The 23792-nt window shown below is 34.6% G+C and overlaps 1 protein-coding gene across 1 annotated transcript; it reads right to left on the reverse strand.

Annotated features, from left to right (window-relative positions):
- Positions 1–1474: 1474 nt before the first annotated feature.
- On the reverse strand, positions 1475–23726 carry LOC127157642 (uncharacterized). The gene is made up of 13 exons (XM_051100888.1): positions 23528–23726; positions 5674–5766; positions 5419–5469; positions 4924–5037; positions 4583–4732; positions 4241–4321; positions 3852–3950; positions 3595–3678; positions 2917–3018; positions 2696–2794; positions 2414–2448; positions 2257–2316; positions 1475–2135 (listed from the first exon to the last, which is right to left on the reverse strand). The coding sequence occupies exons 1-13, from the start codon at positions 23565–23567 to the stop codon at positions 1974–1976; spliced, it is 1170 nt and encodes a 389-aa protein (XP_050956845.1). The 5' UTR covers positions 23568–23726; the 3' UTR covers positions 1475–1973.
- Positions 23727–23792: the final 66 nt, after the last annotated feature.

The raw sequence follows: 23792 nt of genomic DNA on the forward strand, positions 1-23792 counted from the left end.
TGGAAAGTTACTAGGTAGGTTTTGATATCTTGTTGAAGCTCATCTTGAAGTTGTTCCATCATAAACCTCACCTCAGACACAAAAGTGGTTTGGGCTTTATGAAGTTCATCAGAAATGTCAATTTTCACTGATTTAACAAGTTGATCAATCTCTTCCTTAACATCCTCTTTATTTTTAGATATGCACGCAAGCACTTGTTGCTGGTTGTGCTCTAGTTTGTCAGCAAGTTGAGCAATCAATTTGTCATGGTGTGCAGATGTCGTTTTAAATTCTTGTGTGAGTTTACCAACATTTTTCTCATGAGTTTGCATATGTTCTAATAATGTGTCCCAGTTTCCCTGCACCCGTTGAGTGAGTTGCTGCATTTCTTTTCCAGGAGTTGGTAAGATTCCTGGTAAGTCCTGCTGCATCACTGAAGATACAGGTGAAGGCACTGGTGATGTACATATCTGCATGTGATCGGCGTTCCGTTCCTGTTCCCAGGTGAGGGGTTGAATAGGAGTACTACCAGCTGGTGTTGGTGACACAAATCGTACATGGGTGCTGGCTTGAGAAGGACTGAAATGGAGAGGCGTACGGAAGGATCCAGGGGGAAGAGGCTGTGGACGTAGAGCATAAGGCCAGTTAGGAGTTTCAATGTCAGGGGTTTCCATCTCTACAAAAGTGGATGGGGAGTGTGGGGGTGTGGCAGCCATCTTTGATTGCAAGTTGAATGTGTAATGTACAGTGTGGTGCAGTGACAATATCAGTGTTTGAAAAATAAAGTTACAATATTACGACTTGTCACAATAGCAGAATGCACAAAGAGAACCCACACTACAAGTATAGGTTTGTCCCACAATTATTCAGTGCACTTAAATGTCCAACAATGGTAGAATTAGTTACTACATATTTTTTTCCATTTCACATTTTCACATCTCAGAATTAACCAATCAAATTTCCAGTACAGCACAGCAAATTCTCAACAGTTTAACAAGTTTTTTTTTTTTTTTTTTTTTTTTTTTTTTTTTTTTTTACACAATGTTCACAAAACAAACATCATTTAAACCCTTTTTTCCTTACACTCACAAATTCGATTATTTTAAAGTATGGAAAACCTTAAGTCAAATGACCAATTATTAAGACTCAGGGACTGGGTTCAAACAATTCAAATCAAATACAAGTTCATATCAAAATCAAGTCATGGGTTTCAGTCATTAAGTTCAGGAGTTCAGGTTAATAAGTTTGTGAGTTCAATGTTCGAGGTTCAGGTTATTAAGTTTGTGAGTTCAATGTTCGGGCCCCACGTCGGGCGCCACTTATGTAACGGTGGCTGATCCAAAGTTAAATTTTAGGGCAATTAAATAGTTAAATTCTTAATCGTTGGGCGGCAGACAAGGAAAAATAAATTACCAAGTCAAATTTGCCGACAAGGTGCAAAAACTGGCATGGATTTCATCCATATCGCCACAATAGCAGTAATGACTTTAAGATCGATACTATTAGAGACAAAATTGTCACCATGCAGCCGTCAATTACAGTGTCGCATCACTGTCATTAGGATATGTCCCCAAAACCTTCAAACTGGCTGCTATTAAGCCATTAAAAATCCACAACTTGACCCCAACAAATTAATTCATTACAGACCAATCTCGAATCTCCGTTTTCTGTCAAAGATTTTAGAAAAGGTTGTATCCTCACAATTATTTTCCTTCCTACAGAAAAATGGTATCTGGATTTCCAGTCAGGTTTTAGACTGTATCACAGTACTGAGACTGCTCTTATTAGAGTTACAAATGATCTGCTCTTGTCATCCAATCGTGGTTATATGCCACAATTAACACATTTACAGCTAATTTCGAAGCAAAGAAAAAAAAAAGCTTCATTACACATAAAGGATAAGCTTGATCTTTCATCAATCACGTTCTGCACTTGTGGGAGTTCGAGTAAATGCTCATAGTGTTGGATAAAGAGTGTTTTCCTCTCAAAGTTAATCATGTTTGTGTTTCCACTGAATCAGGAGTTTCTTCTGTCATGTCACTCCTACCAGCCTCTTGATCTAAAGTCTTTAGGAGAGTTTCCATTTCATGTGATTCTGCTGTGTTCTGCATCTGGTTTGATCCACTGGCTGGAGCTTCATCAGATCCTGCTGCATTCTGGGTTCAGGAAAAGATAAATGTTTTAATCTTTACTTAGGATGGTTGTTTAACATGAAGCAAAGAGTATTTTATTGTAGGTTGATTATAAAATCAATAAAACCATCTTAAAGGTACTGACCTGTGAAGCCTGGTTCTGGTTTGATTCAGTGACTGGAACATCATCAGTCCTCGCTGCTTTCTGGATAAGACGTATGTAAATGTGTGTAATAAACATTAAATATATGAACTAAATTTCAGGTTTACTGTGAATATTTAATCAGTGCAATAATACTAACCTGACAACATGGCCGACACTTTATATCAGAAATCCCTGTACAATAAGAGCAAGGAGAGAAAAGATATTTTTACAAAACCATTAATGGTAATGGCTGATTCCTGAATTTAACAAACATACAAAGGGCTGAATTAATTAAGCCATTAAATCAGTTTGAAATTCTTCATTATGAACAAAAGACACCAGAACACATAATGACCTGCTTAAATTAATGTAAAGGACATTAAACAAATGTTGAAGATTTATAATGAAAATATGAAATAATAATTCCAGTTGTACTTACAGGGTTCATACAAGAGTAAAATTAGCAGAGAAAAGACAAAGAGACTTTCAGAGGAGAAGACGACAACTCTCAGATCCCCCACTGCATGCTCACCATTGACTGAAGATCAAATAAAAATATTACACTATGATAATTTGTATTATTTAAATGCATCTTCATGATATTCTTTTTCAATAATATTAGCATGAAACACTGTAGAATAAGATGTTCTGTTCACTCACCTGCTTTCAGTATCAGTTCAGTCATCAGTGTAACAGAGTTCAGTAAAACAACACCGACTGATCCAAACACATACAACATCTTTTTAGAGGTGAGGCTCAGATCTGTAAAACAGATTCAACATCTTTGTTCAGATGACCTATTTAAAATACATTCACTTTAGAGTCATAACACTGTTCAATTACCCACTAAAACTTGAAATCAAATGTAATGAATGCATACATCAGTGACTTATGGACAAAATGACTGATTAACCATTAGAATCAGAATCCATCTTGAACTATTCTTAATCTAATCTATATTCATTTCCTATTTTATTATCATTCCTATATTAAGATATTGTTGTGTAGTTCTGGAGAAGCTATTTGATTCTTTTTTGTTACATGTTACAGCATGTTACATTCATGTGGTTTTGTGTAGTTACATGTCCACAAAAATCAGCACACACAGACACATTTAAATTGTTGTAAACATATAAATTAATATAAATTCATATTTTTATGGCTTTCAGTAAATGAGCAATATAGACTAGAGTTTTACCAATATCAGCTTATTAGCACGAAATATTCATTATCATGAAAATCACTTCCAAACCCTTAGCATACTGTAAGCATATATAAACCTAGATCAAGATAGAAAAACATATGAAAGATAAATGCAGTAGATGATCAATACTGTACCCAAATCTTCAGTCACACCAATGTACATTACAATCATCCACATCACTTGTACAAATACAGCTGTACAGATCCATCCTGCAGCATCTGCACAAGTATATTTGTATTATATTAGATTTTATTATATTAAATATTCAGTGACTGGTGAAATCCATGTTCAAATGTTCATTTATAAGTGAAACATACATGAACCTTTTGCCCTGAAAGGGAATTAGATATATGGGTTTTAATAATTTCCTGTTATTAGAAATGAATGGTACCTTTTTCATTTTTCAGCGCCATGATGTAGAAATAGAGCAGTATTGCAGTCATAATAAACATGACCATCATCCATGATATTATATTGAGCAAATTTGAACCTGAAAAAATAGATTTGAATATTTTAATTTAATAATCTGTTCAAAATAGAGTTTACTTGGATATTTAAAACTGTGAATATCAAAGGAAAAACACTAAATGTAAAGATAATTATGTAACAGAGAAAACATTTCACAATTTAACCACTGAACTGAGATTTGAGCCATAAATTCAGATTAAACTTTAACACTGGTCTTTGAAACATCCAGATTTAAGGATATACAGACACTGAAACTGTATTTACTCACTGATCACACAGAACTATAGACAGATGGATTCATCACATACTTACAGCTTTTCTCTTTGTTTATGTCACCCAAAAAGGAAAATGTCAGAAAAAAGAACAGTGGGAAACTGATGGAGACAAAAAACCCTAAAAACACAAGCATGACAACATTTGTGTAAGGTTTAATTAAATAATTTTCAGTATTCTGTAACAGCATATGGACATTTGTAATAAGGGTTTTCAACAGGAAAATGCAACACTTTTCTGTTTCTTCTAAATTAATTTATGGACAAAGATGAGGCCTAATTAATTCTCAGTGTTAAACATCATTACTGCTGTTCTTATTGGTGAATATTTTGCCTTTTTTATTTCTTATTAATGTCACAGATTTGATAAAGAGTCACTAACCTCCTGTAGCGACTCTAAAAGCGATGAACAAGAGGGTGAATTGTAATGAAGGCAGAATGAAAATGCTGAATGCAGCTACATCTATAATTTTTTTCCATATCCATTTCCATATCTCTCCATGACATGGCATCTCCTTGTTTTCAGTAAATACTAAAAAATAAATAAATAAATAAATAAAAAAATAAAATAAAATAATACATTAATCCAAATGTTTTCTTGATTTCTGCTTTAGATGTGATTATTTATAATGGAGATTATAAATAAAAGTTAATAAAAGATAATAAAACAGGTTCACAGCACTTATAATCTACAAACAAATGGAAAAAGACAGAAATACTTACAGTCAGTGATGTAGATGACAACGAGCAGAATCGTGACTACGCATGCGGCTATTATTATTATTTTTTCAGACTCTGCATGATGTACAATACTTCCCCAAGCACGACTCAAAAGAACTGAAACAGAATAACAGCAAACCTTAAACCATGTGACTGTTAAATGCTTGATTTTGATTGGCTGACGGCATTCTAAAGTATGTGACTATTCAGTAAAAGCACAGCTGTGCAGCAGTTCCAGACAGTAGTTGAATTTTGTCAAAACTCTTTAGAGGGAAAATGTTTTTTTTTTTTTTTTTTTTTTCACGCTACTCCAACAAACTATTGATAAAATAGTTTCACAACTGACGAGCTATATTACATTTCTTAGTTGTGAGGTGGTAAAGTTAATATATTAGTCACGATACACTAAAGTATTTATCAAATGCTGGTATTATTAGGTCACTGTATTACTTATAGACAGCATGATAAATGATCATAAAAATGTTTGGATTTACCAACCTGAAATATAGATCACCATAAAAATGAAAAAATCAGAGAGAAGATAGACTTCTGTGAACAAAAAGGTTTTAATACAAATGAATATATACAATTAATACAATTAAAGCAAATCAATAAGTTGTTTCCACACTGTTGCATATTCATTTATGTCTAAAAATCCCATGAAGGTGACTTAATACAGAGATTATGGGAATTTCAGCCATTATGCAAGAAAACATGGATGAAATTTTTAAAAATTCAATGAGAAATGCAAACCTGACATCTTCTCTAAATAAGGTGCAACATAAATCGACGTCAGAGGCCTCAGAATATAAAAAGCACAGCAACAGATCGTCTCATATAGAAATCCTGCAATAAAATAAACTATTATGAAATTATTGACTTCAGACCCTTTCATTTTTTTTTTTTTTATTTTTGCTTTATGCTAAAATTCTTAAATATTTTTTTTCCACATTAATCTGCACTCTACACTTCATAATTACAAATCAAACACCTGATATATACGTACATACATAAATTAATTTAAATAAAATAAAAATGCTAAAATAAAATTAAAAATTAAATTGAAAATTGAATAAAATTAAAAATGCAATAAAAAAATAAAATAAAATAAAATAAAATAAAATAAAATAAAATAAAATAAAATAAAATAAAATTAAATAAAATAAAATTAAATAAAATTAAATTAAATTTTGCCGGGCAACTTTTTTTGAGCAATGTTGTTTGGGCTCGTTTCCTTTGAGAATTGAAAACACATTTCTATCTGGATAATTTAGCTCGATTGTGAGCCGTGTGTCTCACCTGGTTGCCCGTTGACAGCAACATTACCCAAAGTTGCCCTGCAACATTGCTCAAAAAGTTGCCCTGTGTATCATCAGCCACTGGATCATCTTTAAGATATCTCTACATTTTAAATGGTGTAAATCTGTGGCAAATTCAAGTGATTGGGGAAAAAAATTTGATTTTAAGGTGCCCAAGTTACTTCTCTGATTATCTGTCTTTCATCAGCAAATATTTTTGTATTGGAAATTAGCGTTTTCTCACAACTTCAGTACTTACAAGACTTGTATTTGGAATAATCGTTTTATTGTAAACTGTAATAAGTCTTTATTTAATGAAAACTGGTTTAACCCTTGTGTGAGCCATACTCATGTTCTTTATGTTCAAAAGTGACTGGACACCTGAAATGTATCTTTTTTTTTTCTTCAGTAAAATCAATTTAATAAATTTTCGTTCCACAATATTTTATCTTTTTATTTTATTGTACTAATTATTATTCATGTAATAATTATTATCAATTTTCTTCCCCATCGAAAACAATACAATTTTTAAAATATATATATATTTTTAATAAATATATATTTTAATGCAGTATTTTAGTATTTGGTACAAAGGAACAAGCCTGAGAGACAGTGTTCGCTTCTTGCCTCTAATAGCTGTTCGTTGCAGATTTCCAATTCATTTAATTTTTTCTGCATTATTACTGAATTATTGAATTGATTTCACATACTCTCAAAATTTTGCTCTGTGTTGAAGACAGCAGTTCATAGGTGAGTGTGTGTGAGTAGGTGTGTATATTTCTCATCCCCTTGTGTGTGTTTTTTCTTTATTATGACTAAATTATTGAATTTATTTGACAAATTCTTAAACGTTTCTCTGAGATACAGTTGCACCAGTTCTTAGGCGGGATGAGTGTGTATTTTGCACTCTGGGTGTTTCAGATTATCACCACTTCATTGCTGTATGTGTTCACAAAACAAGTGCCATGAAAGTCACCAGATTTCATTCTGATTTTAAAAAAATCCAAAACTAAGTCGGTCTAAAGTGGAAGAAAGACTGCACTTAAACGTAATAATTTTTCTTTACTGGAAATGATGGACAGCCATGGTAACATTCTCAACTATATATATATATATATATATATATATTGTATTATATATAATTTTGTATATATATTACAGATCAGTGTGAATGACACATGTCCATAGGTCAGATTCATTAGGTCAATTTTGTGAGAGTGACACTGAAACCACTGAGCACATTTTCTTTGACTGTAACTACTCAAAGCTGTTTTGGTCTCTGTTGAATGTCCTGCATTAACATCAATGGGAACCCATTTGGCAAGTTAAGTTTGGTGTATGGTTTGGTGATTGGTAAGCTGACTAAAGTGACAGTATTGAGCTGTGTGTTTAACCCAAAGGTAAAAAAAAAAAAAAAAAAAAAAAGTTCAGCGTGAAATAAATGCTTACTTAGCAAACTGTGACACTCCTGGCATTTTAAATAATGCTTCACTCCCAAAAAATGCTTTGGCGGACACACGGCCACACTCATAAATGTAGGGTTTGAATTTTCTTCACTTGCAAAATGAAATGAGCTTAAAATTCTTGCTTCATCCCTCTGCATTTTCTCAAGTAAAATAAAAATAATAATAAAAAAGCTATCACAGTAGCCTTTTTTTCAACAAGTTGAGTCTTGCCTTGTTTTTTATAACACCTTCTGCATTTGTTTGTTTAGATGTTCTTTTTTTCTTTTTTTATTGTTTTCATTATTATTGTTATTATTATTAACCATTTATTTATTTATTTTGCTTTTAATATCTCTTTATTCTTGTTTCAAAATTTTATCACTGCCACATGTTGTAATCTTTATGATGGTGTCTGCCTCTTGTGATTTCGCAATATTTGTTATTACTGTTTCATTTGTTACTGCTCATTTTTTGCTCATATTTCTCTGATTTCAATTCAATTGACGTTTTTTACAGGAGCCCTTTTATACTCACAGTTACACTGGTAGTGACATCATAGGCTGTCCTTCGCCAGCATCAAGTTCATTTGCTGTGTTTTTGTCATTGTCAATAAACTTTTCCTTGACTTTATATGGAAAAAAGGTCTCATAAACTAAAAAAAAAAAAAAAAAAAAAAAAAAAAAAAAAAACTTTTTATTGCATTATTTTAGTTTCATGTGTGTTATCATGATGGTGTTTAGTGTTTGTGTGAATGACACTGTGCACCTTCTCTATATGTTAATAATTAAAAGCTGTTTGTGATGAGCTTTGGTTCATCAAGTGACTTTCTCATCACCACCTGCTTTTGGTGGTTATCAGTGTATTACAAAGGTAGAAAACAGATTTCAGTTATTCAGTAGGTTGGTACATTAATATTATTTCAGTTAATGAAATTACAGTATTTACCTGTAAATTTTAGTGAAAACCGTAAAACGTTGCTACCGTATTTACGGTAAAATTCCAGCAACCACAGATGACAGTTCTTTACTGTCAATTTTACATGTAATAGATGTTATAAGTGACCTTTACGTTTAAACCACGCCCCCTTGTATGTACGTGTGTGACCTGCTTGAGCGTGAGTTCTAAGTAAACAAGTAAGCTCGCAGAGTACGTGTCTGTTGTCTCTCTCCCGAAAGCAGCCTCCTATCAAAATATATTACAGTGGCGACGAGGATTAAGAGTATATTTAGAGACTGTTAGTGTTGGAGAAATACTGTGTTGCACTTGTCGTAAAAGTAAAAAGGAACAAGGCACGAGTGAAAAGCCGCTAACAACGTAGCTAACATGGCAGCGATGCAGTTTGGCCGTGTGGATGAGTACAAGGAAGCAAAGGAGGATTTTGAATCGTACATAGAGCGTTTTGAACAGTGGCTGCTGGCAAATGACATCGCAAGTGATAAAAAGGTTAGTGTGTTTCTATCCGTGATCGGGGCAGAGACATATGGACTGTTAAAGCATGTAAATGCAGAGTCGATGCAACGCAAACTGCTGAGTCAAAAGGATCTGAAGTTTAACCAGGCTTGCGAAATTGCATCATCCATGGAGCTCGCATCGAGAAACACGCTGGAAATTGCGGGTAAAACAAAGGATTTACAGTCAGTGAATGCTGTGAATGAAGCAAAACTTTTTCATAGGAGAGGAAAAGGTAAGTTTAAGGGGAGAGATGAGTCTGAAAAAGGAAAATACCAGAAACAGAGACAAGAAGAAAGTAATAAATGTTACAGATGTGCTGGGAAACATTCTGCTAGAGACTGCAGGTTCAAGAATGAGAAATGTCATGTTTGTAACAAAATCGGACACATTGCAAGAGCCTGTAGAAATAAAAGAGCAGCTGGACAGACACAGTATGTGGAAGCAGATAGCCGTAATGAAGGAAAAGATGATGAATCAGAGTTATTTGGTGTATATACAATATATACACAACCTCAGATGGAACAAAAGGAATTGTGGTGAATGTGAAATTGGATGGCAAGTGCATGGACATGCAGCTTGACACAGGAGCAGCTGTGTCACTGATGTCAGAACTGTCATACAGGGAGTTTCTGTCTCACCTTCCGTTAAGCAAAACCAGCATGCAGCTAATTACATATTCAGGTGAGAGAATTCCATTACTGGGATCCATTGATGTGCCAGTGCAGTATGAAAGGCAGAATGTGACACTGCCATTGGTCATTGTCAAAGGGGAAAGACCAGCCCTGCTGGGCCGGAACTGGTTAGAGAAAATTCACTTAGACTGGCCAAACATTTTCAATGTGGAGAAAGCTGAAGTGGCCTCTGACCCAGCAGTAAAAGCCGTGCTGAGACGAGACACAGAGGTTTTTTCTAACAAACCAAGCGCAATTAAAGATTTTAAAGCAACTATCTGAGTCCATCCTGATTCAATACCGATCTTTCAGAAAACTAGACCTGTTCCTTATGCGTTACGAGAAGCGGTGGAAAAGGAACTGGATGGGCTGGAAAAGGCAGGCATAGTATCCAAAATTGACAGAAGTGACTGGGCAGCGCCAATTGTAGTTGTGCCTAAAAGTGACAAGTCCATCCGCATCTGTGGTGACTATAAAGTCACTATAAACCGGAACCTGGAGGAGGAAACATATCCGTTACCCAACACAGAGGATTTGTTCGTTAAGCTAGCAGGCGAACTTAGCAAACTAGATTTGGCGCATGCTTATCAGAAATTAAAACTGGACCAGAACTCAGAGAAGTACCTCACCATTAATACACATCGTGGCTTGTACAAGTACCATCGTCTGAGTTATGGAGTGGCCAGTGCTCCTTCTATTTTCCAGGCCGTCATGGATCAAATCCTTTAAGGGCTAGATCATGTTACCTGTTTCCTGGATGACATCCTTGTCACTGCCAGCACAAAAGAGGAGCATATCAGGAAACTGGACGAAGTGCTGACGAGGCTGGAGAGGTATGGTCTCAGAGTAAAACTTTCCAAGTGTCAGTTCATGCCAAGCAGCGTTGAGTATTTGGGGCACCGCATCGACAAAGAGGGACTTCACCATACTGACGAAAAGGTAGCAGCAATTGTAAATGCCCCGAAACCAAACAAAGTCACTGAGTTACGATCTTTTTTGGGCCTTCTGAATTGTTATGGTTGTTTCTTGCAAAATCTCTCCAGTAGGCTTCAGCCTTTACATAATCTGCTTAAACAGAAGCAACCATGGAGCTGGACTGCTGCTTGTGATATGGCTTTTGAGGAGGCGAAACAGCTGTTGCTCGGTAGCACAGTGCTGGTGCATTATGATGGCAACCGACCCCTGAAATTAGCGTGTGATGCCTCACCTTATGGGGTGGGCGCCGTGATCTCGCACATTATGGACAATGGAGAAGAGCGCCCAATAGCATTCGCGTCTCGCACGTTGACTGAAACCGAAAGTGTGGAATTATACTGTAAATGGCTGGCCAAACTACGTGTCAGAGGAGAATCTGAAGCCATACTTCACACGTAGACATAAACTGTCGGAGGATCAAGGTTGTGTTTTGTGGGGAATGCGTGTTATAATTCCTCCCAAATATCGATCAAGACTACCGGACGAGCTACACCATGAACACCCCAGAATCTGCCGTACGAAGGCCCTCGCTCGTAGCATTCTGTGGTGGCCAGGATTAGATGGCTGCATTGAAGAGAGAGTGTGCAGCTGTAGCTGCTGTCTGGTGGTTCAAAAGTCACCTCCCGGGGCACCTCTTCATCCGTGGAGATGGCCTGAAAGGCCATGGCAGAGAATCCACATTGATTTTGCAGAAAAAGACAAGCAGTTTTTCCTAGTAGTGATCGACAGCCATTCAAAATGGTTAGAGGTCGTACCGATGTCATCAATAACCTCCTCACTCACAACTGATGCTCTCCGAGGCTTGTTTGCAGCTTATGGGATACCAGAAGAGGTGGTCTCCGATAACGGGCCACAACTAGTGTCCGCGGAGTTCACTGATTTCCTAAAAGGAAATGGAATAAAACATACACGAGTTCCTGCCTACCACCCGGCCTCATACGGGGCTGCAGAAAGATCTGTTCAGATACTTAAACAGTCACTCCTGAAAAGTGTTTGTGAAAAACAGAGCAAGCAGATGTTTTCACTTAAGCACAAATTGGCAAATTTCTTGATAATGTATCGTAGTACACCTCATACCGTAACAGGAAAAACACCAGCAGAGCTGTTTCTAAAGCATCAAATCCGAACACGTTTTTCACTGTTGAAGCCTGATCTGTTGAAGTCAGTTCAAGAAAAACAGCAGGAACAAAAGAGACAACATGACCAAGGAAAACGAGTCCTAAGATCCTTTGTGGAGGAAGAACCAGTACGAGTCCGAAATTTCAGAGGAGGGCAGGAGAAATGGTTGAGTGCAACGGTGATCGAGCGGAAGGGTCCTGTAAGTTATCTCGTGCAGGAGGGTCAAAGAAGGTGCACTGTGCACGTAGACCATATGTTGTCAAGAAATGCTGCAGTAGGATCCCCCACGCATGGTGTGTTAGAGATCCCGAATTCAAGTGTCACTGATGACAACAGTGGACCGTTGAACTTTCCTACCGCTGGGGACTGTTGCACGCAAATCCTTGAGCCTAAGAGCCCTGAAAACACTGAGAACTTGACAGCACAAGATCCAGGGTGTGCAACACCTGCTGTGGAAACTGTTCGCAGATACCCTTAGAGGATTCGTACTGCTCTGAAAAGATTGGATTTATAAGTTACAGTATCATTGGTGTTCTTTGCTAATGTGTTGATGTAAGAAAAAAGAAACAGCTGTTATAATGTTTGTAATGCTGTCATCTAAATGTTTGGAAGCTATTGAGTTTTCCTGACACCACACACATGCAGAAAAAAAAAAAAATGTTTCTAAGATGTTTATGTTGTAATGAAGATGTACAAATCTAAATGGGGAGGAGTGTAATAGATGTTATAAGTGACATTTACATTTAAACCACGCCCCCTTGTATGTACGTGTGTGACCTGCTTGAGCGTGAGTTCTAAGTAAACAAGTAAGCTCGCAGAGTACGTGTCTGTTGTCTCTCTGTCGAAAGCAGCCCCCTATCAAAATATATTACATTACAGATTTTTTTTACAGTGTATAATTTTCATAACACTGTTTACACTTTTAAAATAAATTGGCTACAAAGGCATTTAAGAAATCCAAATGCTATATGTTTTGTTTTTTTAATTCTAATTATATATTTTATAAAATTGAAGGCCTCCACTTTGCGGGTTTGAGCCTCAGGTCTGGCAGGAATTGTTGATGGGGGGGAGTGAATGATCAGTGCTCTCTTCCACTTCCAGTGCCACGACTGAGGTGAGACCCTTGAGCAAGGCACCTGCAGCAATATGGCTGCCCACTGCTCTGTGTGTGTGTTCACTACTGTGTGTGTGTACTTGGATGGGTTAAATGCAAAGCACAAATTCCGAATATGGGATACTTGGCCACATGTCACTTCCTTTCCTTTACTTTTCTTTCCTTTTTATATTAGCTAATTTTCATCAGGAGCAGTTTAGTCAATTTTATTCCATTATTGTTGCACTATTGTTACATCCACAACTTCTCACCACATAAAACTCTCTTGTGGAACAATATGGATATAACTTTTTGGAACAAATCTCTTTTTTTCACTCATTGGATTAATAGAGGTTTAATTTATATTTTTTCTTTGTTTGATGACTTTGGGAAACTCTTGTCCTATGAATGCTTCATGACTGTCCATGACTCCCTTATTCCTTTCAAAGAATATACTGTTATTCCCACAGATTTAATACAGTTGTCAAGGTCCATATACATATAACCACATGGATACAAAGGAGTTGGCTTTGTTACTGGACATCACTGGCATTTTTGAGAAGAAATGTAACAATAAACATTCGGCAGATTTTTTTTTTTTTTTTTTTTTCCGAGGCAGATCCCATTGGGCTGCCTCAATTGATAATATAGTTTGAAGCATGTGTGTTGCCCCATAAATATTTTCTTAATAAGACCTCCACACCAAAGAACACCACTTTAAAATACTGCATAAAATATACCCTGTTAATTCAACTGTATCCTACGGAGCCCCTTAAGGGACATGTTGGTGAAAAAAATCAGAGTGAGTGAAAAAAAAAATCAGGGTGAGAGGAAAAATATTTTTCAGATTTTTTTGCGTTCTCTCACAAAGATTTTTGCGTTCTCTAGCAAAACCGGTTGGGTTCGGACAAACACTTCCTGTTTACTCAGCTCAGTACCCAGCAAACACAGAACGTTCCCCTATGGTTCCCGTTTTTTTTTTTTTTTTGGGAACCAAATGAGAACATTCTAGGAACATTCCCTATAGGTTCTCTTTTTAATAACCTACAGGGAACGTTCCCAGAATGTTCCCTGCAGGTTATTTTTTGGTTTAATTTTATAACCTAAAAACAACCTTCCCAGAACGTTCCCTGCAGGTGATTTTTAGGTTTTATTTTTTATAACCTACAGAGAACGTTCCCGGAACGTTCCCTGTAGGTTATTTTTAGATTGCATTTTTACAACCTACAGGGAATGTTCCCAGAACGTTCCCTACAGGTTATTTTTTGGTTTATTTTATAACCTAAAAACAACCTTCCCAGAACGTTCCCTGCAGGTTGTTTTTATATTTTATTTTTATAACCTAAAAAGAACCTTCCCAGAACGTTCCCTGCAGGTTATTTTTAGTTGTCACATCCCTGTAAACTAATAAAAACTTGGAATATCTTTCTGATCATTCTAATGCTGAAATGTATTTTTCATCATAAACTATTTTTTGCAGAATTTCATGTCTGAAATAAGCGTTTAATAAAGTGTAGACATCAAAGTGGTCAAATCGCATTATAATTATAATATAATTCCAATTAAGCCAAGGTTAAGCGTAGTCAGAAGATCATATCATTAACACTGGGTTTGTTTGTATAGTTCTTTTCTGCGCGCCTCTGATATGCACGCGCTTCTCCAGCACGCGCTCGATCCTGCCTTCCACAGAAAGCCGCGCACTCGCGTAATTTAAAAATTAACGGTCATTTCGTTTTACTGACTGACTAACATTCGTTGATTGATCGCTTTAATGAATAATTACTTATAATTATTATATATACGAGAGTAAATATTGTGATTTCAGGGAAATTTGACACGTCTAATTGAAGAGAACATGATGTTACCGGAGAAGTTTTTGTGTACTGACCAAAAGAGAGAAGCACATCGTCGTTTATTCAGTGGTAAGAAACGAATGTAATATTATTCTAAGTAAAGTAAAATAAATGTTATTCGTTTTCAATGTCTGTAAAAATAAAATTCACATTTTTAAAATCCAATATTTTGTTGAAGTCAGTGTTATTTGGTGCTTTAATAAACAAAATCTGGGTTATGGTAATCTTATATATTAACGAATAAAACAAATCTAAGATATTAAAGGATAATTTAATGTCATTTTATGGTGGCTAAATGTGCTCTAAATATCTGTAAGGATTAAACAATAGTTTAAAACAAGACATGGTTTGTAGTAGTGATTATTGAGGTCCACATCCGTCCGTCTTCCATGCTGCTTACTACGGGACGCGGGAGTGCTGACATACGGCAGCGGTATCGGAGTGAAGAGGTTAGGAGAACGTTCTGGGAACCTTCAGAGAACTTTCAGGGAACCTTCTAGGAACATAAATAGAACGTTCCCTATTGGTTAGCCAGGAAAGTTTTCTTAACGTAAATAGAACGTTCCCTGTAGGTTAGGGGAACGTTCTGGAAACCTACAGGGAACGTTCTATTTACGTTAAGAAAACTTTCCTGGCTAACCAATAGGGAACGTTCTTGGGAACGTTCTGGGAACCAAAGCCTAACGTTCCCAGAACGTTCTGGGAACCAAAAATTGTTAGCTGGGTATGTTCAGAACGCAGCGGTTCATATAAGTTTTATACTGAACTTGAACTCAAGTGGCCAATTATAGAAATACAGTCATTTAATTGCTTATAGTTTAAGGCACGATTTTGGAACCTTCTAAAACGCTTAATGTGGATTAATGTGCTAAAACTACGGAGCCCCTTAAGGGACATGGTGGTGAAAAAAATCAGAGTGAGTGAAAAAAAAAAAAATCATGGTGGGAGGAAAAATATTTTTCAGATTTTTTTGCGTTCTCTCGCAAAACCAGTTGCGTTCGGACAAACACTTCCTGTTAACTTTACAGCTTGTAGTGGTTCCTACATTGCACGTTCGCAATTGAGCGACTCATAGAGTTTGATTCTGAACTTGGACTCAAGTAGGCTATTATATAAATACATCAAGTCACGATTTTGGGACATTCTAAAATGTAAAACACTGTAGGACCAAATTCAGTACACACCTTATATACCAGAATAGCTCAGTATATAAACGTAACCCGCTAAATTGCACGTTAAGCGTATCCCCCAGAAAGAAAACTTAACGGGATAATAGAGTATAAAAGGCCGAACTCGATATACAGTTTGTTATACGTTTTAAATGTAGGAAAGCAGGTAAGCCTCGAATATGAACAGAAAGCTCTAAATTGCATGTTAAGCCTTTTCCTCCCATAAAGAAAACGCGGCTTTATGAAGACGTTGATAAAAAAAGACCAGATATAGACCAAATGGAATTATTAAAAATGTATTCAATGATTTTAAACATGAAAAACAATAACTCGCACAGGGTATTTTTCTGTATGGAAGACATAATCTTTATATTTTTTTATATTTTACAGTTTTTATATTTCAGCTATCTGATCGCGCCGGCGCCTCGCAGCCTGTTCATTATTAAAATAATACACAGAATCACCCAAACAGATACAAAGTTACATTAGTCAATTTAAATAGTCTGTATTAGTCTGTGCAGTACAGCACTGTAAAAACTCCAACTTGCAAATTGTTCACTCAGTTTAAAAATGTAAGTCAAGTGGACACATTTTTAAGCAAAATGTTGAGTTTACACATAAAAACAAGTTAACTCAATGTTTACTATATTTTTCTCAATGAACACAAATAAGAAAGTTGAGCAAACTCAGTATTTTTATTTCTTCATTTGAGCGGTCAACTTGACATTATTGCGCATGCGCAAAGTGCCGTCGCTGAACTATACACAGAGTTTACAGCTTCAAACATAAACAACGATGGCAAAGGGAGTGGATGTCTTCTTTTAAGGTAAGTTCTTTCTGCCCAGATTTAATATAGAAAGTAAGCCAAATAAACTACACAGTTAGGTTTGTAAATGTTTTTAAAGAAAGAATAAACATTGTTGAATGAAGTCTGGCGGCTAACTAGTTAGCTATCTTTGTTTTTCCAAGCACGATCAGCTAACGTTAGCATTTGCAAGGTATGTATACAGATATATTTTTATAGTAACAGTTCAAATGTCGATTAAACGAGTATATAATTAACCAGATAGAGGTTAATTATGTGTTGTATTTCGTTGTGCTAGGCGATATAACTTACTAGTTTATCTGGCACACAGTTGTTGTTGTTGTTTTTTTTTTGTGAATCCGCGATACTGGTGCATATATGTGAAAGTGCAAGACGTGTAAGATGATAAACGTGTTTATTGACACAACCGAAGCGTGCAGAAAATATGCGATCACAGATTCATCTCTCTGTAGCAGCTTAGTTCGCTTAAATTGTCAAATACACATAAAGTTATGTCAAAATGTGTTTATTTACATAAACAATCACTAGTAAGTCTGAAATGAGAGTCAACGTCTGAGATAAAATCGCCTGTGTGTCAGTAAATTTGATCCGTGCATTAACGTTAGCCTCATAAACCTGCTGATATTTGTTCCGTTAATGTTACACAAAATAAATAAATAAATAAATAAAAAGACAACACTCACTCCTCTTGACTGAACAAATTTAGCAGCTTCAATAAGAGTCAGTTTATTCCATACAGTGAAGATATGCAGTATTTGTTTATACATGTATTTTTTGTATTATTTCTGACTTATTTCTGTACTGGTAAAAACTAGTCCTTATCCAGAATTTTATTGTTATTATTTTTGTTATGTTTTAAACATTTAATGTCAATATTTAGTAGGAAATATATATATATATATATATATATATATATATATATATATATGTATATATATACATATATATATATATATATATATAATACACAGAATCACCCAAACAGATACATATAGATATATATATATATATACACATAGATATATATATATATATATATATATATATATATATATATATACATATATATATATATATAATACACAGAATCACCCAAACAGATTATATGTATATATATGTGTATATATATATATATATATATATATTTTTTTTTTTTTTTACTGCAGGACACAAAGCCAGAGGATGTCCACACCAAGGGTATGAAGATGAGCATCTTAACTATTACTGGAAGATGATGTTGTCATCCACTCAAACCTAAAGGTGCCTAGGATGTAGTACTAGAGACGCAGATTGTGTTGGAATATATACATGGCCTTACCACTGCTGTTGCTGTCCTCTTTGGCTTAATTTAGATCATCCAAAAAAATTAAAATTCTGTCATCATTTACTCACAGCCATGTCGATCCAAACCCATAAGACATTTGTTCATCTTTAATACACAAATGAAGATATTTTTAATGAAACCTGAGATATTTCTGTCCATTCACTGAAAAACTATTCACCTAAAATTCTGATGCTTCAAAATGTTCATAAAGAGATTGTAAAACAAATACATAAGAATCGAATGGTTTAAACAAAGTCTTCTGAAGACACGTGATCACATTACACATCACGCATTTCACACTAAATGCTGCTCCATCTCTGCAAGTGCTGTGAGTTTGAGCCTTATATAACATGTATTAAAAAAAAAAAAACAGAAATTGTATTATATTTTAGTTTTCTATACAGTGATAGCTTAAAAGCTATGTCAATTAGCACTGCATTATAAGTACACTCTAAAAAGATGGTTCTTTAAAGGTCTATTTAGAACCGAGTTTAGTTTTTTTTTTTTTATTCCTGGCTTTTAAAAAAAAAAAAAAAAAAAAAAAAAAAAATTGTCAAAACACCTCATTACTCATTTTCTGGACATCAACTATCCAGCTACACAGACTATCAACACAGTTTCAACAGGTGAAGTTCTTTCTTACAATGTATATAAAATGTTAACTTTCATATTGTAACTTGTTTCCCATTGCCAATAATGTCTTTTTCTTTTTTTTAGGTTCTTTTTTGTGTGACCAGCTCTGTTCGGTTAAGGATACTCTCTTCTCCACTAAGTAATAGAGGTAATGAGTTTATTCATTGTTAGATTTTTCTTAAAATTATTACTTGAGTCTATGCCTTAGTGTTAAAGCTATATAAAACTATCCTAAGATCCCACTTTAAATCACTTTTTCTTTTTTTAATATTTTGAAGGGCATACTGCTTATGTCAATTTTTGCTTATGGCCTTCATAAGCATAATTGTTTTTACATAAACACATGGACACTCTTTAACTGTAAACTCAACTGTGTATTTCAGATGCATCATATTCACAACCTCATCATCTGCAGAGAAACTGCCACTCAATCACACCACATTGATGGGCTTAAAGGCATCACAGAGGATCCTGAAGATACATTATTCCTGGAAATTTTGTCATTTATTTTCTATTTCTATTTTTACTTTCTGATGTATTTTTTTCATGTTCATTGTCAACTGTCATTTATTATTTGTATTTAGCCAATAACTGTTTTTAGAGCATTTTCATTTTTGCTTCAAGTTCATGTCAATTAAAAAAATAAAAGTACCTAACTGAAACTACATGCTGTTTTGTTTAGTTTTTGTGTGAGTGTGTAAAACCCTAATACAGGCTAAAATACATTATAGGAAAAACAAAAATGTTAATAGATAATATATGTAAATAATATTAATAAGTAAAACTAGTATCAAAGTTATAAATATACTAATATTAATGAAAATAAACTATTTTCAAATGTACTATTTTCTAAATCCTATTTCATGCATCCCTACAATTGCGTCTCTTCAGGAGACTTAAACTGCTCAATTCATATTAACTTATATATTTATTTAATTATTTATGATCTCTTTATGAATGCTTTGAAGTTTTGGGTGAACAGCCTTTCAATACAGAAGTCTCTCAAATTTCATTAAAATATTTTAATTTGTGTTGAGTGTGAACAACGGTTTAGAACAACATGGGAGTGAGTAAATGATAAATTTTCAGAATAATTTTGGTTGAATTATTCCTTTAAGTGTTGTGTTAATAGTTGAAATATTTTGCTTCTTGATCCAGTGTGTTTGTTGCATTATGGATGTGCCAAAATAATAGATGGAGCAAGATGAACGTTTAAAATGACGGTAAAGTTTAGCTTCCTTTAAATTATATAAAAGTTTTTTTGTGACTTTTGATTTAAAACTTTACTTAAGGCTGCAGAATTTTAATATTTTTAATGTTACATTTTTCTGGCACTTAAAAAAAATAATTTTTAAATGTGTGTTTTTTGTTTAAGAGTGTTTTTATTGTAAATAGTCACATCCTAGTTACATCATAGTTTGAGTGGAGAAAAGCTAAATTGTGTTCATTTTGTAGAATGCCAATAAATACTTTCTGTAATGATGACAAAATCTTGTTTTTGTTATATTTACAGTATTGTTCATACTGCATGCATTTGTATTCTTAAAGGATGTGGAGGAGCATACAATGTGGCTTAGAGTCTGGATGTAAGATTTAAAGTTATACATTTAAATAGTAAAAAAAAGGCAGTTGATTTGGCTTAAAATACTTAAGCAAACCGGCTGCAAAGCTTTTTTGAGGTTACTGAACTTCAAGCAAAAAATTACTGGCACAACTTAGTTCTTGAAGTTCAGTAAACTCAAAAAAGCTTTGCAGCTGGTTACCTTAATATTTTAAGTTGAGTCAACTTAACAATTTAAGTTAATCTGCTGCAAAGCATTTTTGAGTTTACTGGACTTCAAGAAATAAGTTGTGCCAACTCTGACTGGTAGTTCACTCAACTTCACTGAAGTTCACTGAACTTTTATATATGAGTTGGCACAACTTCCCTCCTTTAAAGTTGAGTAAACTCAAAATTGCTGTGCAGCAGATTAACTTAATTTTTTAAGTTAACTCAACTTTTTATTTTTTACAGTGAGCGTGAACACCGGTCCAATCCACTTCGGCACATTTTTGTTCACCATGATTTTTTCATGTCGATATTGGAATGTACAAAGCCCGGTAAATTTAATGGTTTAGCTGCAAATACATCGCGAATATGGAAACATTTGGATTTGTGCTGAAGAAGAGCGATACGTGAGCCCATACTTTCAGTTTCGCTTTAAATTATTTATTTTAGTTCATTTATAGCTAAATAAGCTTATACCTATTATTATATACTGCATTATATTATATTTATTCATAAAAAAAAAAAAAAAAAATTTATAGTTTTTTGGTTTTGGTTTTTGGTCTGTTCTGAATACGGTTACATTTAAAGGATTTGCTGTGGAGTGCTAGGCTATTGTGTGTTTATAATGTTGGTATTATAACACGCTGTAGGCCTGCTGGTAGTATTATTTCTGAATAAAATGGGACTAATAGGCTACGTGACTTATTTGTTTTATTTTTTCTTTCAAAAACTTAATTTTATTTTTTTTTAAAACAAGCAGCAAACAAATTAACCCTGGTTACTATACTTAAACCATTGTAACTACAAATACCGTCTTAATTCGTCCATTAGCTTCTCTTAAGCGTTTTCTGTATCCTAAAGGTTTTCTGTGGGGAGAAAAGACATTAGCAAGTTGCATTTATGACTGCTTTATTGAGAGTAATGCTAAGGGTATTAATATTAACATTTTATTATATGAATTGCATTTATTAATACCGAATTGGGCCTCCGCTGTCACTGTTTTAGTACATTAATCCACATTAAGCGTTTTAGAATGTTCCAAGACCGTGCCTTAAACTATAAGCAATTAAATGACTGTATTTCTATAATAGGCCACTTGAGTTCAAGTTCAGTATAAAACTCTTATGAACCGCTCCGCTGTGAACATACTGAGCTGAGTAAACAGGAAGTGGTTGTCCGAACCCACGCAAAAATCTTTGCGAGAGAACGCAAAAGTTTTTAGTTCCCCGCACTCCACAGCAAATCCTTTAAATGTAACCGTATTCAGAACAGACCAAAAACCAAAACCAAAAAATTATAACTTATTAATTTTTAATGAATAAATATAATATAATGCAGTATATAATAATAGGTATAAGCTTATTTAGCTATAAATAAACTAAAATAAATAATTTAAAGCGAAACTGAAAGTATGGGCTCACGTATCGCTCTTCTTCAGCACAAATCCAAATGTTTCCATTTTCGCGATGTATTTGCAGCTAAACCATTAAATTTACCGGGCTTTGTACGTTCCAATATCGACATGAAAAAATCATAGTGAACAAAAATGTGCCGCAGTGGATTGGACCGGTGCTCACGCTGTACGACACAGACAAATACAGACTATTTAAATTGACTAATGTAACTTTGTATCTGTTTGGGTGATTCTGTGTATTATTTTAATAATGAACAGGCTGCGAGGCGCCGGCGCGATCAAATAGCTGAAATATAAAAACTGTAAAAAAAAAAAAAAAAAAAAAAAATATATATATATATATATATATATATATATATATATATATATATATATATATAAAAATTATGTCTTCCATACAGAAAAATACCCTGTGCGAGTTATTGTTTTTCATGTTTAAAATCATTGAATACATTTTTAATAATTCCATATTTGGTCTTTTTTTTTTTATCAACGTCTTCATAAAGCCGCGTTTTCTTTATGGGAGAAAAAGGCTTAACATGCAATTTAGAGCTTTCTGTTCATATTCGAGGCTTACCTGCTTTCCTACATTTAAAACGTATAACAAACTGTATATCGAGTTCGGCCTTTTATACTCTATTATCCCGTTAAGTTTTCTTTCTAGAGGATACGCTTAACGTGCAATTTAGCGGGTTACGTTTATATACTGAGCTATTCTGGTATATAAGGCGAGGGAACGCAAAGGTTTGCGAGAGAACGCAAAAATCTTTGCCAGAGAACGCAAATGTTTTGCGAGAGAACGCAAAAAAATCTTCCTCCCACCCTGATTTTTTTTTCACTCACTCTGATTGTTTTCACCACCATGTCCCTTAAGGGGCTCCGTACCATTTAAACAACCCCCCTCCCCCTCCCCATTTTTGCATCTGGTGTTCAGTGCTCTGTAGTGCTGAACAGATGGCGACAGTTCCAGTGACAAAGATCCAGTGACCTGGATGTGAGGGGTGCAGAGTGAATTTACCAGCCCTTTTCCTCACTCTGGATGAGTTCTTGTTTGTGTAGTTTTTGTGTTACTCAGCTCCTAGCTCAGACATAACAACCCATTGTTTAGGTAGTTTAGCTAGTTTTTGTGTTAGGCCCTGTTAATGTTTAATGTTCTATTATGCGGGGATATAAAGGGTTTCTGTTGTCTGTTTTGGAGGGTAATATTGTGCTGAGGAGTAGAGTCTGTGTTTGGGTCGAGGACTAACCAAAACATGTTATGCTGAATGCTGCTAAATTCAGTGATTTTCATGCATGTGTGCTATTGCTACCAAATGATTAATTCAAAGAATTTTTTTTTTACAGATTTTACGAATTGTAGGCACACAAAATATTTGAGCAGTGTTTTTAATTCAACAGTTCTTTTCTGTTATTTAACAGACTTTTTCCTGCATTTTTTCCCATGAGGGTCTGAATACTAATGCAAAAACACTTCAGCATAAGGCCACAAAAGCATTGTTTTTCACAAGGAATTGTATTTTATATGTCCAGAGAAAAGTATATTTCTGACACGATTTGAAACACTCACCTTCTGTAACACCCCAGAAGACAAAAGCCAAAAACATCATTATATTTGGAAGAAACACATGAAGATACCCAAGCGTCTTAACACGTTTTGTTGCAGTAGAGTCTGTTGGTGAGGAGTAAAATAATTAGTAGTAAATGGTACGTTACAAATGTAAGAGCATGTGAATACAAGCTATGGTATGGTAAATATAAATAGTGTCGTTATTGCACGTTTATTGTACACTGAGGGCATTTAACTGATTATAAAGTAGACGCCTGAGGAAAGA

Source organism: Labeo rohita, unplaced genomic scaffold (genome assembly GCF_022985175.1).
Source record: "Labeo rohita strain BAU-BD-2019 unplaced genomic scaffold, IGBB_LRoh.1.0 scaffold_114, whole genome shotgun sequence".
NCBI classification, from domain to species: Eukaryota; Metazoa; Chordata; class Actinopteri; order Cypriniformes; family Cyprinidae; genus Labeo; species Labeo rohita.